Source organism: Diadema antillarum, unplaced genomic scaffold, assembly GCF_040938485.1.
Source record: "Diadema antillarum isolate AM-2024a unplaced genomic scaffold, OU_Dant_1.0 seq00000386_RagTag, whole genome shotgun sequence".
Lineage (NCBI taxonomy): Eukaryota > Metazoa > Echinodermata > Echinoidea > Diadematoida > Diadematidae > Diadema > Diadema antillarum.
In genome coordinates this window covers 1,727,094-1,741,385 of record NW_027271384.1, presented here as the reverse complement: position 1 = coordinate 1,741,385, position 14,292 = coordinate 1,727,094, and the positions used below count along the sequence as shown (strand labels likewise).

Genomic DNA, 14,292 nt, shown 5'->3' with positions numbered 1-14,292 from the left:
GTCAAATTTGGTGTGTATGATGGTCTTTAAGTGTAGTTACTAGTATGCAAAATGTCCCTTGTGTTTGTATCAGACAATGCGTTGCCATGGTAACCACACCTTTTACCGAAACCTTGTGGAAACAACTGTTACCATAGCACTCAAGCAACTGTGGTCACATTTTGTTGTATGATTACCCTCATGACATCACATACCACTGTACGAGCTGAAATTTTCGCGTACAGATATTTTCGCAAATTGATACTTGGAGGACATTTTCGCGTGTTGTTAATTTTGCGGTTGCGAGGGTCCAGCTGAACTCACTTATACGCGTGTTGTTATTTTCGTGGTTCAAAGGCGATTCGCGAAATTCGCGAAAATAAAACCATTGCGGAAATTTCAGCTCGTACAGTATAAAGCAACACTAGGGGCGGGGGTATTAATCACCTTCAGTGATAATTCTAGTTTTCCTTACTGCATCAACTCTCTCCTCATCCTCCCATCTCATGCTCCTCTTCCTCCTCTTTCTCACCTTCTTATACAGTATACAATCAGGAGAAAATGTACACAATTTGACCTGCACACAAAACAGACACAAACATAATGACGCTGAAAAGAAAAGTGTCCTTTCATTTTTGTTTGTTTCTTTTTTGTTTTCATCATCTGCTGACTGAACATAACTGAAGCTTTTTTTTCTTCAAACTTATTTTACAACATACAATTATAATCATCTGTGCATGCACACACATTTGAAATGATCATACACGGTGGCATATGTGGTGATATAATTAACACACAAATTCTGTGGAAAATGAGCAAAGTCTGTACAGCTTTCAACGAAAACTTACTCCCAGGAAATCAGTGAAGCAGAGGGAAGAGATCAGTACAAGCCAAGGGCAAAATAAGATTGGGGGAATTATTGTACATTCTGGTACATCATTGATCACGGGGCAGAGAGGGTGTCTTGAAGTCATGTCTTGCCCCTCATTCATTCATACACATGTCAATACACTAATATTTCTAAAATGACATAAAATATTATGTTCTAGACTCTACTAAGATATGACGATACAGATTTCAGGAAAAAAAAAAGATGATTCAATCTTTAAAAAAAAAAATGCAAACAAACATACAAACAACCCAGAAGTTACTCAAATTTCAGTGCAATGCTCCATCAGGATCATGTGAGCAAACACTTTCTTCCAAGACACCATGGTGGACAATCTCCCCATGTTCAGACAGCTTTTTATTCCTCAAAATCTTTGTTTGTTTCTTTGTCTCTGGCCTCTCTGGTCCACTGTTCTGATTTTACTTAATTCATTCAAAATAATATTTTCCTGGAAGTAAACTTTCCTTCAACAAGCATTCTTCTTTTATATACACTGTATATTTGTATATATAACCACCATCCATACTGTATCATGCATGATACACTGAAGGCAGGTCTTACAATTTGTATTTCTGGCTTATCGTGTACAGTAACATCTTCATGATGCTTTGTTGAAATTAAAGGATAAGAATCAGATGTCTTAAGTCACATGTTGAGAAAATGGAGTAGCATTTACAACAAAAAGATGTCAACATGGCCAAATATTAAGAGCAGGATCTAATTGTGCACTTTCAATCAACCTTTAACAAGACATTTTACCACAAGCCTGCTGGATTCATCTTACTTACAAAACAATGAGTGTTTTAACGCCTTTCCACAAATCATGAACAGGAATATACTATATTTACACTTCTAATATGATACAATACACATTGCATTTTAAGGAGACTACTGCTTCATGCCAAGACCACCTGTCATTTGGTATGTTTCAGCAACATTATTATTTTTTCTTTAAAAAGAAAGAAAATAAGAGTATACAGCATCCAAGCATATTTTTTTTTCTGCTGGATTCTTACCAACATATAATACAATGTACCTAAATCACATGGAATCAAAACTGATATTATTCAGAGACAGCACCAAATGAACAGCCCTATTAATGGAAGTTTAAACGTCTGTATATTGGGGCTTGTGATATGAAAATGTGCAAATGTGAGAAGACGTTGAACATGTGTCTCGCTTCATCACAGACCTGCACTTCAAAATTTGCCGTGTCTGCAAACCATGCCCACATTACTGTCCAGAGACGATCAACAATTTCCTTTTACAGTTGCCATGGTGTCAAGGCCACTTGTCTTTGACCGATCCTCGTAAAGGCGTCCCAGGACAGCTGCCCCATTTGCTGCACTCAGTGAGGCAGCAAGTGCAAGTTACAATGTACTACAGAATGCAGAGGCCAGCTTCTGAAATTCAGCAAGACGGCTGACCTATCTCATGTGTGTTCTGCTTGTATTGGATGTTTGGGTCACCTAGCCCGTAATTCTATGCGGCCACTACGATAGTCCTTCAATGCTTATGAGCAAGCTATGTACCATGGGACTGCTGACTATCAAGTCCATTCTGAAGGACTATTAAAAGTAAAGTGGATAACATGTTTTGGCCCTGGGGCACATCCACCTTTGCCAGCAGACTTGAACCAGGAACCTCAAGATTAAGAGCTCATGGTCTTATCCACCAAGCCATGACAGCCCAACATCAGACAAGCCCCAGTGGGGCAGTCATAGTTTCTACGTATCAAATCAAGAGCCTCGACTTCCAAGACTGAAATCGTTACATTTTCCATCACAGATACGAGTACCGGTAGTCTAAAGAAATACTGTCAACCTCGCCTAAGTCAGCCTCGCTTCAGTCGAGCAAGCACAAGTAAATAACTCGGCCTAGTCGAAGGGACACTCTTCCCCAGATGGATATGCAATGTACATATGTTTTAATTGTACAGTGTATGTCGAAATTCATGCAAGTCTCTTTGAATTTGACTCAGGCGAGGTTGACTGTACGTACATTTGCACCTATAGAGTCATTGTACATAATCAAATAAGCTCCCTGGTCTTTTACAGTCATGGCATCGGGTAAAATTTGACAAAAATAAACAAGTTTATACAGTGGGTGAAAGGCTAGTATTGACAATCAGCATGCTGGCAGAAAATTGGATTCTACAACATTCAAGTTTAGCCAATGACGACCGTTTGAACACATGAACACAAAGCACGGCTGAAAAGACAGTGTTTGCCTAGACAGTGATATATCAAAATGTGACAAGTTCCACACAACATCCAATGTGTACACTTCGGTTTTCTCTCATTCTGCTAAAAATAATCTCGACAATTGCATCACACTAGATCCACTCATCTCTGTTAGTAAAATATAAACATTCAGAATGCTATAGAAGTTATATTCATTTTCTCCTTTAATGTAAATGTACAAGTCTAAACAGATATACAGTCTTTGTTTTTACTTTTTGCTAGCTTGTCAATGACAAGGCTCCCAGTTTCCATCCCACTAAACAGTCCAAGAAAGAAACGTGACAGTGCCAAAATACCGAAGGCGCTGAGACCATAGCTGGGCGAAGTATCAAAGAATTATCAATCACATTTCCACAATGGAAATCATGTAATTATCTCAACTACAGACAGACTGGAACATTCCATTGAAGTTAAAAAAGGGGGAAGAAGGTGGCAAAAGCATAGCCACAACATCATTTCGACTGTTGGGGGAAGTTACACTGCCATACAACCTATTGCATTGCATTACACGTACAACGTTTTTACACAAACCTTTCTGCATCAGATGTATCGGTGAATGCACGCAGGAGGTGATTGACCTGCCTCACGGTATGGATGTTTGTTGTGTCTAAGAGTGGATCCTGCTGGTCCTTTGGTAAGTCTTATACTAGAAATGAATGAAAATATGGTTTACCTGTGCAATAGATAAGATGCAAGACAGAGGAAGAATGCACACCCTCCCCACGTCTGTCGCACAACCTATATGACTGGGTAAATCTCTGATAATGGATATGTATCGTACGTGGTAGTACGAGAGTGACAAAGTTGGCCCAGCAGGATCCTTGGGACTGTGTGCACCCGATCACGATACACCATACGGCAGAGAGTATATGATATCCTCTGTCATTGATTTCTACCATGACACTGATGGCAAGCATATGTACCAACCATAATTTGCCCAAAACACAATTAACAAGCATACTGTGTAGCAAACCCCCTTACCTATCAAGCGCACTTCCTCTTTCGTTCTCAATCCCATGTGGTACAAAATAAGATGCATATACACGATCTCTGGACAATTCCCCAAGAGTACTCACTTATCCTTAACTTCCTCAGCACCGCCATGTCACAATGCTATTGACAAGACATAGAAACAAGTGGCTGATGGTAACAGCAGGGTTAAGTAGTTAATGAAGGAGTTAGCGTGGGGGGGGGGGGGGGTTCACATAACTTTACATCAATGCTCACTTGTGCATCAGACAGGGGGTCAATGGAAAGTATGTGTTAAGTATCATTTCTAATCATAAGTGAATCCTGTTCATCAGCCTTTATACCCATCCAAGACAGTGTGACACACACAGAACTCTCGACACACTACACGTGAGGTACAACATCCAAATATTGATGCGGTGGTACAGATATAATGTGCAGTCTCTACATTCGACAAGTGGATTAGCACAGTTGGCTGTTGTGCATCTGTTGGCAATTCCCACCTCCCAGTGGCTAAAAGTTAATGAAATTTCCTACTGAGATTATTGGCATTAATATAACAAAGTTTTGAAACTTATAATGTAACTTACAACAAAATTTTCCTCATTCTTACATGTCTTTGTTAAGTTGTTTCAATTTGACTGACAATATGCAAGTTAAAGTTCACAGGATTGTGTGAGAGTGACATACCATATCAAATTCTATTTGTAAAAAAGAGATAAGAAAAGCAAGGCATTAAACATTCAAAGCATACCAATATACCAATAGTGCGAATATATGGATGAATCAGTGCCTACTGTCCTGGGTAAAATCAAGTGGCAGCTACATGTACTTCTACCATATTGGCTTACCCTTAGTTCATTACTTGCTTGGCATGAAGCTACAAAATATAAACACTTGGAATTGATCATAAAGAAATATGAAAGTATGAGAGTAGATTAATCGGTGAATCTCGATACTCCTTGTATAATATATTTTCTTTCTTTCCACATATATTTCATTGAAGACTTCTCACAGGAAATGATTCAGATCAATGCAGCACAGCTATGCTTTTTGTAAGACATCAGTCTGCATGCAATCAGTGAAAGTTTACCATTGTCTCCACATATCATCACAATATACATGCAAGAGTTGTCGACAACAGCTAACTTAATGTATGACAGAATTCCCCCTTCCCATCACTCCCCATCTTCTTCTTTTCTTCTTCTTTTTTTGCTCCTATTCTTTACTGGTAGTTGCTTTCTTCCTGGCTCTACCTCTATATTCAGACCAGTAGGTTTTGAACTTTCATAACTATATCAGTCAGTTTTCTTTTGCGTTTTGTTTGTTTTTGCAGTCAGGATTATTTGATCAGATGACAGATGGTTATATCTCTTTTCTTTGGTAGCAACTAGTGGATACATAAAACACAGGGTTTTTTTTTTCCTACTGATGGCAGAAGTGCATATCACTGGCTTTAATGGAAGTCTGTAGCACATAGCAAAAAATATGGGGGATATTCAAAAATACAAACACCAAGGCCAGGAGAGAATAGTAAAAGAGCAAGATAGAGGGAGAGACAAAACAGATGGAAACGTATACACACATATACTAGAGCATTTACGCGTTGCGTAAGACAATGGACATGGACCCAAGTCACCTCCATACTTAGCTGTGAAAGAAATGTTCCGCACCCGATCAACTTTGTGCAAGCACGCGTGTTACGTAGCAGCCAAGATAACTGGTTGCGAACTAAATAATCCCTTCAATCTCAGAAAGTCCTTTAAGAGACACCGGGAGGAGAGAGACTCGACAAGGGTTTGAAACATCTCATGGGATTGGAACTTCTCAGATGATTGCACCTGTTACCCCCTCCCCCCACCCCCCTCCTTCCTTTACACGGCAAGCTTGCTGATCTCCGAGGAGGGCTTTCTGTGGTGGATGGAATCTACGGTGGGGATGGCCTCCCCCGTCGGCTTGGGTTGCTGGGCCTGTGGGATGCCTGGCTTGCCGCTGGCCGGCCGAATCTTCAGCTTCCCGGACTGCTTGGCCATCATGTAGTCACCAGAGTCGAAGTACTTCATCTGCTGGATGTTGGCAAGTCAAAGAGAAATGAGACATATTTTAGATAATACACACAATGAAGCTCATTGTTTACTGCTGGGACACCTCTTCAAGAGAAAGAAAGCAGCGACACAGAACTAAACATGGCAGAAAGGATAACATGAAAACAGTACAGAGAGGAAGGGAACACAAGAATTAGAAAGGAATGGAACAACCAAAATCACATGACATGGCCACATGATAGTCATTTCACATTTGACAACAGCAGTGTTTGTGAAGAAAGTACAATTTCCTGCACCACAAATATGACTGTGGGGGTCTGCTGACAACGATGCAGCCGCTCTCTTGTGACTCACGTGACATTTGCTCACAAAGCCAGCTGTTACAATACATGTCTGCCCATTCAACATACATGTGTTTTTTTCACTATGCTGGGACTGGTAGTGTGCATGTGAATTGCAACCTAATGTGCTTGTCTCAGCGACTCTATGGAAAACCTTGCTAATGACTGGCCAAAGAGTTTTCACACTCCTTTGATCTAATATCTTTTTTTTCCAAGAAATCAGGGTTTACTGTTTATTTGTAAAATGTACTGGTAATTGGCAAGAATCCAACCACTCCACATACAGTGTACATCTACATTGTACATGCATTAATTATTCAACAAGGCCTGCTAGGTTTTTATCTTTTTTTCTTTTGATTTTTAGATTTGCTGATGCATACACACAAACAAGGACCCCGTTTACAGTGCGGGGCTGGGCCGAGCCGCAGAGGGTCTGGAACCCAGACTAAATTTGGTACCGCATTTGGCCCAGTTTGCGTTTACCGTGAGAAAAGGCCGGGCTCCAGAGCTTGGCCAAATGCGCGGCCGATTTTGGTACCGCATTTGGCCTTTTGCGTGTTTACAATGAAATGAAGACTGGGCTCATAAGCGGCCGAACCCGGCCTTTTCACTCACTGTAAACGGGGTCTCACACAAACACACTCACACACACACACGCGCGGCGCGCATTTGAAGACAAATATGATATGGAAGAAGCTTCATACAAATGAGAGGGTTTCATGATGCAGTTTATCAAAATTCCACATGTGCATTTCCGGTGTAAATACAAGGCAGTGCTATCAAACTGTTAAAAATTAGAAGCCCAACCCCACAGGGGTATTAAAACATTGATAAATGGACCCTTTCTGTGGCTTCAACATGACCTGACAAGATTTTACTGTACACCTGCCATGTGCATGTAGATTTAAGAGTAATGTCTGATAAACATAAAATTGTTCAACAGAAAGTGCTTGGCAATGACATTCAAGATAGATAAACAACCACACATAAATATAATTATGTACACTCGTCCAGACCAGACATCGGAATAGACTGCTTCGCATCTCAACCACAGAACATTCCCATGTTAAGCCCTAGGCCCTTTAAATACCCTCAGATAAACACTCATACCTAATTCCTGCCAAGAAGACACAATATTTACAAAGCTTGCTTTGTTCATAGAAGACAGGGAGGTCAGAACTCTTGCACGTTGGACTGCATCCAATCACTGACTAAGATCTTATATGTAAAGTTTTCTTTAAAGTGCAACACCCCTCAACATTTAATTCGACTTCAATATCAAAACTTGAAAAGCACTTACAGCGCACAGACTTACAACAAGCAGCTCATTTCAAACCCACAGACACAACATCAACGTTCAGTTGTGTACGTGTACCTCAAATACAATTGAATGACCCGTCTGTTGGCAATTTGTGTATTTGCCAAAGATAAAGAATCCTTCAAAAAAATATTGTTTTTTTAATGGTTATCATGTATTATGAAATGAAATAATAGGGAAAAATCTGAACTTTTTTGGTCTAAATTGTTCTGTCGTTGAAGCCTTGTAGTGAAGATTGCACTGGATTGGAGATTCAAGTTCCCTGGCTCAGAACACATTTATTGCCCATAAGAGAAACTGGTTTATCTATCTTTCAAGCGACAAATCAGACTCACTTTTTAAGAATACAAATAAAAGAAATGTTACGGATATCTAAAATTGGAAATCAATGGCTTTTAAATGCTCATAAGTTCGTAATGTAAATATATATATATTTTTTTATGAAGAAATCTCTATAAGCAGATTCATCTAAGATGTAAAGCTATTTGCTAACAAACTGACACTGACAAGAAAAAAAAAGAAACAGCAAAGCACCAAAATACTGACCCCTTTATTTAGCCTCTTCTGCAGAAACTGTGAACCTCCTGGCTTTTGAAGTCCCCCAAACTTTGCCTTCAGCTTGGCCTCTTCCATCTGCTCAATGCTCTGTGAGAAAGAGAACAATGAAGATGAAAAATATATAGCAATACAAAGTTTGATCTGTAAAACTGTTGTTGCTATAACATGCAATTCCCCAGACACCTGCCCTAGTATACTCTGGACTACTTTTCAACGCAAGCATGACATGTGATTATTCTACATACAGTCCCTGCTACATGGGTATTTCCAAGGTAAAGGGGGACATTTCAGGGATGACTTGTCCTTTAAAGCAATTTTATGAATGATGCATGACACATTGTGGGAGCCAGGCGCCTTTCAATGTTTCAACAGATTAATGGTGCTATATAAATGCCGTTTCATCATCATCATCATCGTTAATTTTGCTGTTGTTGTTGTTGCTGTCGTTATCATAATATATGTACATAATGCTGTATTTTGTTTTTACGTTATATATATTATTTTTTCCCCGATTTGATGCGCTTAGAAACATCAGTATTAAGCGCTATATAAATGTTATTCATTATCATTATCATTATCATTATCGTGGGGTAGTTTTTTGTTTCCAACGAATGGGCATTACCCCAAATACAGTGAAACCCTGTTATAACGAGGTCCATTGGACCAGCGATATGACCTCGTTATAACCGGTAACTCGTTATAAGCGGTAACTCGTTATAACGGTACGCATCAAAAACAAAGAAAAACAAAAGCACGACGTCATATACCCATCAATCAAACTTAAGAACATCCTTTGCGTTGTTTCTACACAATTATGGATCATTATTATTGAGAGAATAAAGGGAAATTATTTGTAAATTGATACAAAAAAGACGGAAAAAAGTAGTGGTTGAAAATGTGTTAATTTTCATTTTTCTTCCGAAAATCTCTACGCATTAAATAGTTACACATTATGTTCTTGACAAGTAGGCCTATATTATATCTGTGGTTCTTTCTACACCTATCTCTTCCTCTTGTATTGATCCATTCTGAAAGTATATTTTTCGTTTGTGAAATACAATGTAAAATGATTAATGAACAAAATCATATTGTATAATATGCGTTTGTTAAGTTTTTCTAAACACCAGCGCAAATAGTTATGCATTGTTTACCGTAACTTTCGAGGTATTCTACGCTGTTGGTGCATTGTGGGAATGCGATGATTTCATGAATCATTTCGGCTGTAATCTTATATAATATATGATCGTTGCGCCCGAAGGGATTAAAGGACAAGTTCACCTTCATAAACATAAGGATTGAGAAAATGCAACAATATTAGTAAAACACATCAGTGAAAGTTTGAGGAAAATTGGACAATCGATGCAAAAGTTATGAATTTTTAAAATTTTTGTGTTGGAACCGCTGGATGAGGAGACTACTACAGCTTGTGAGTCATATGCGTACAACAGTATAAAGAAAATATAAAAGAAAATTCAACATATTTTCACTTTTTTCGCATAATAGAAGAGCAATTGACTTGCCTCTTTCTAAAGGCAGGGGGAATAATATTACCCATAACATCTATCGGTAACGAGTCAGGGGAATGTGTACTTTTTTCAAAAGATAGAATTTTGTGAAATTCTCTTTATATTTTCCTTATATTGTTGTACGCATGTGACATCTAAGTTATTCATACACTGCAGTAGTCTTCTCATCCAGCGGGTACTGCAAAAAAACTTCAAAAATTCATAACTTTTGAACGGATTGTCTGATTTTCCTCAAACTTTCAATGATGTGTTCTACTAATATTGCTACATTCTCTCAATCCTTATGTTTATGAAGGTGAACTTGTCCTTTAAAAATGCGTTCTTTATTTTCTTCCGAAAATCTCTTCGCGTTTTGTACATGGGTAATTCCATGAAGTGGGGCAGTGTCCATGTAGCATCGTGATATTTGAAAAATACATTTCAGCATAACTCAATATTAATTATGCTATACATTTATTGTTTGTAGGCTTTACATTTGCATTGAGGCCACACATTTTCTTGGAAATTTTGTGCCATTCAGACTCAATTTTGATGAAGTTATCAAACAATATGTAATGGTGTCCTGTAGCATCGTGACATGTCCATGTAGCATCGTGATATTTAAAAATTTGGTCCTAAGAGACAAATTATGGCAATTAGCTTGACCCAAATTTGATGCAATATGCATATTTACTACATACAGTGTAGATTAGTCAGATAGCTAAATATATCTCAAATTTCCTGTACACAGTTTTAATTTAAAAAGAAAATTACAAAATGTATCACGATGCTACGCGGTGTCCTTTTTTTGTGACATTTGGTGGACACCGCCTAGCATAGTGACACATTGTGTAATTTTCTTGTAAAAGTAAAACTGTGGAAAGGAGAGTAAAGATATTAAGCTATCTGACTAATCAAGTAATTATGCATATTATATCAAATTTTGGTCAAGCTAATTGCATTAATTTGTCTTGACCAGATTTTAACTATCACGATGCTACATGGACACGTCACGATGCTACAGGACACCGTTACTCTTTTTTAAAATAACTTCATCAAAATTGAGTCTGAATGGCACAAAATTTCCAGGAAAATGTATGGTCTCAATACAAATGTAAAGCCTATAAACAATATATGTATAGCATAATTAGTATTGAGTTATGCTAAAATGTCACACTTTGTGCCCCAACTTCATGGAATTAACCACATCCCTTCTTGAAAAATATGCGACAGGGAATTTGGAAGGTTGTGATCCTTTTTACGCAAATCTGTACCTCGTAGACCATTCTGAAAGAAAGAAAAATCTTCGTTGTGTGAAATGCAGTATTGAATGATAATGAACAAACCCAGATCTATTCAAACCACTGAATGCATTTGTTTCTTTTTCTGAACGCCGACTCAAGCAGATTAACATGTGTCATTCAAGTATTTTTACACTACGGTCATCCGGCGGGATCACGTTGATTTCATTAATTATTTTGGCTTTAATCATACACACTCATACACATTATCATTTGTTAAATGATAATGAACAAACCTAAATCTATTCAAACCGCTGAATGCGTTTGTTTTTCTGAACACCGACTCAAGTAGATTAACATGCGTTATTCAAGTATTTTACACTACTGTCACCCGGCGGGATTGCGATGATTTCATTAATTTCGGCTTTAATCATACACACTCATATGTACTAACCAGCAAAACGTGTAATTCGGAACGAAAAATGGAAAGGATATACAATGAAATGATGAGTTACACACGCATTCCATATGTCCATATTTGGTCACGAGTGCTGCTACATGAAAAGTTTTTGAATGCATTTTGTTTCTCTCTCTCTCTCTCTCTCTCTCTCTCTCGTTGTGGTGTGGTCTGATCGACCTTCTATCACGCACGCGTATCTCGCAAAAAAAGAAAATGAAATAATAATACTCAATAACTTAGTCGGAACATCACAAGGTATTCCTGTGTCTTATTCCGTGGGTTGGATAAACACGGAAGAAATGGCACTCTGCTAAACGGGAAAGAGATATGGATAGCGTGAATTTGGTTTTCAATGTTTCGTTTGTCCCGTGTTTGAAAGCAGCAAGTCAAGAAATGGAACCTCCTTATATCCTATCAAACTGCTTATGTTTTTCTTTATCATGAATGATGCACTGAAATTGTCCTCATTATAACCGGAATCTCGTTATAACTGAACTCGTTATAACCGATTCGTTCTGCCATAGGTTTACACACAAAGGAAAACGGGACCGACGCGATCACCTCGTTATAAGCGGTTCCTCGTTATAACCAAACTTCTTATGACGGGGTTTCACTGTACAATACAATCTTTTAGAACAGTTTCATGAGATATAACTTTGCCCCAAAATTGATTCAAAGAAGCAATCTATTAGAATTTTTGCAAAATTTAAATTTTTAGGATAATATACCGTAGTTATGGGTAAACTCGGCCTAGCGGGTAAAGTCGGCCGCCAGCGCGCACAGTACAATTTTATGTACTGTGCGCGCTGGTGGCCGACTTTACCCGCTAGGCCGAGTTTACCCATAACTACGGTACAACATTAAACACTGGACAAACATCGGTGTACATGTACTAACTTATATGAAGGTCAAATAATTAGTATTTATTGGAAATTTGTTTTTCAGCTGAATGGCCCAATATTGGTTAGAAATGATCACAACAGCACTGAAATTCTATTGAACACTTGTGTTTTACACCAGTTTTAGACTTAGTGGGGAATGTACACAATGGACAGACAAATATTGAGACGTCTATGGCAAGCCAAATGCTCATTCACAATATTACGAAGTTAAATTTAGCGCTCGAACTTACTAGTACTTTAGTCAATAAACTTAAGTGTACCGATATACATGTAGTGATTGTATGGAACATTTGGCTTGCCATAGACGTTCATGCAGTCATTTTTCAAACGAAGGCGGCGATGAATTGGGGAGCGCTGCAAAGAAGTGGAGGAAACAACCAGAAAACAGGAGAAAACAGTGGAAGAGGCGAGTCAAAATGTTTACTGATTAATCCTGTATCCTAGATAATTTTCCAGATTGGCTTGAAAACCAAGCTGGAAAAACAATAACCAATTTTATGCGGGGGGAACTGAGTCGAAGTTGCGTTTAACTAGAACGGTTGAAACCGTTGCAATAGCGTATGTATCGATGGTGTCTGTCTACTAACCAGCGAAAAACTGACCCAGCAAATGTCATTAAGCTTTTCGCAGAAATAGACATAGGGGGCCTACTTGTCGGTCAAACACAACACATGCAATTCACCATTTGCCAGTCCTCTTGGGTCACCACTGAACAGCCATGTTCGATGTTGTCACTGTATCAAGATGCCACCCTTATTTTCTCTCAATGCTCAAGTGGTCACAAATGATCCAAGCTGCACTGTTAAAAATCACCCTCTAATAAAGTGGCTCTGAAATGTTAGTCCATAAGTAAAAATAAAGCAATGTTGCATACATACCAGTACTGGTTCTTCTTCTAAATCTAGGTTTACTTTGTCTAGCTAGCCCTACTGTTGTGTTGTTTCTTTTTCTTTCTTTCTTTTTGGGGGGGGGGGGGTGTGAGGAGACTGCATGCCTGCAGTAAAGAAGAACCCACCTGTTTTGACGGTCTGTCCTGGATAGTTTTTGGTACTGGCGGCTTAATTACTGGCTGTGTCGATTTTGTTACTTTTTCAGAGCCATCCTTTGGAATAGTTTGACTTGACTCATTGTTTTCGCGCTCTGTTTTTCCTGCTGGAGATTCAGATGACGGCGGTGGATTTGTGTCCATGCTCTCCTCTTGTTTGTCTGCGGGCGCTGGTACTTCCGTTGCCGGGGATCCATCGGGCGCGGATTGTGCTTCCTCCGTTGACATCTTGCACAGCTGTGACAAGGAACAGCGTGGATATCTCTTTCAGTAATCGTAAAAATGCGGTCAATATACGAATTCAGATACAACGCTAAATACACGAAAGCCTTAAAATACTCTAGAATCGTAGCACACTCGTAATAAAAGACTCCGTTGCTGTCACCCCGACGAAGAAATCGCTCTGTTTTCTGCCCGTAAGAGTACTCGGAGTATTTTCAGCCGTTCGACGAAATATGGCGGTGACATTCGCTGACACTCGACGCAACACGAGAGGGCAGCATTCCGCTACAAATAGTAGGACGGCGCCGCACAGTGGGCCAGAGAGATACCAAAGTGCGCCAAAAGTCACTTTGGGCACTTGGGATTTTTTAATTTTTGACATGCGCCCTTGAGAGGCAATACTTTGAGGAATTTATCATTGAAATATTTAAATCAGGTATGTACATTAAAGGGGTATATTTCCTACCTGAAGTAGCAAAATACAATATTTTAAGAGTTTCAAAGCAAATTGTAACCTCTTTAATAAATAAGTAATGTCAACATGTAGTTTTTGAGATATCAACCTGTAATTTCTC

General features: G+C 38.8%; 1 protein-coding gene across 2 annotated transcripts; it reads right to left on the bottom strand.

The window, feature by feature from the left end:
* Positions 1–1,246: 1,246 nt before the first annotated feature.
* LOC139731904 (alpha-endosulfine-like) lies at positions 1,247–13,944 on the bottom strand. 2 transcript variants are annotated; one of them, XM_071642778.1, is made up of 3 exons: positions 13,466–13,944; positions 8,331–8,429; positions 1,247–6,146 (listed from the first exon to the last, which is right to left on the bottom strand). In XM_071642778.1, the coding sequence occupies exons 1-3, from the start codon at positions 13,721–13,723 to the stop codon at positions 5,955–5,957; spliced, it is 549 nt and encodes a 182-aa protein (XP_071498879.1). In that variant the 5' UTR covers positions 13,724–13,944; the 3' UTR covers positions 1,247–5,954. The 2 variants fall into 2 exon arrangements, with proteins under 2 accessions (XP_071498879.1, XP_071498880.1); XM_071642779.1 differs by having other exon boundaries at positions 1,247–6,143.
* Between the last annotated feature and the right edge of the window lie 348 nt (positions 13,945–14,292).

Excerpts from the sequence above, each read along its gene's own strand:
- LOC139731904 (XM_071642778.1), bottom strand. The coding sequence starts at position 13,723 with ATGTCAACGGAGGAAGCACAATCCGCGCCCGATGGATCCCCGGCAACG. Across the intron at positions 8,430-13,465 it reads AGGACAGACCGTCAAAACAG|AGCATTGAGCAGATGGAAGA; the intron begins GTGGGTTCTTCT and ends TCTTTCTCACAG. Across the intron at positions 6,147-8,330 it reads AGAAGAGGCTAAATAAAGGG|CAGATGAAGTACTTCGACTC; the intron begins GTCAGTATTTTG and ends GCCAACATCCAG.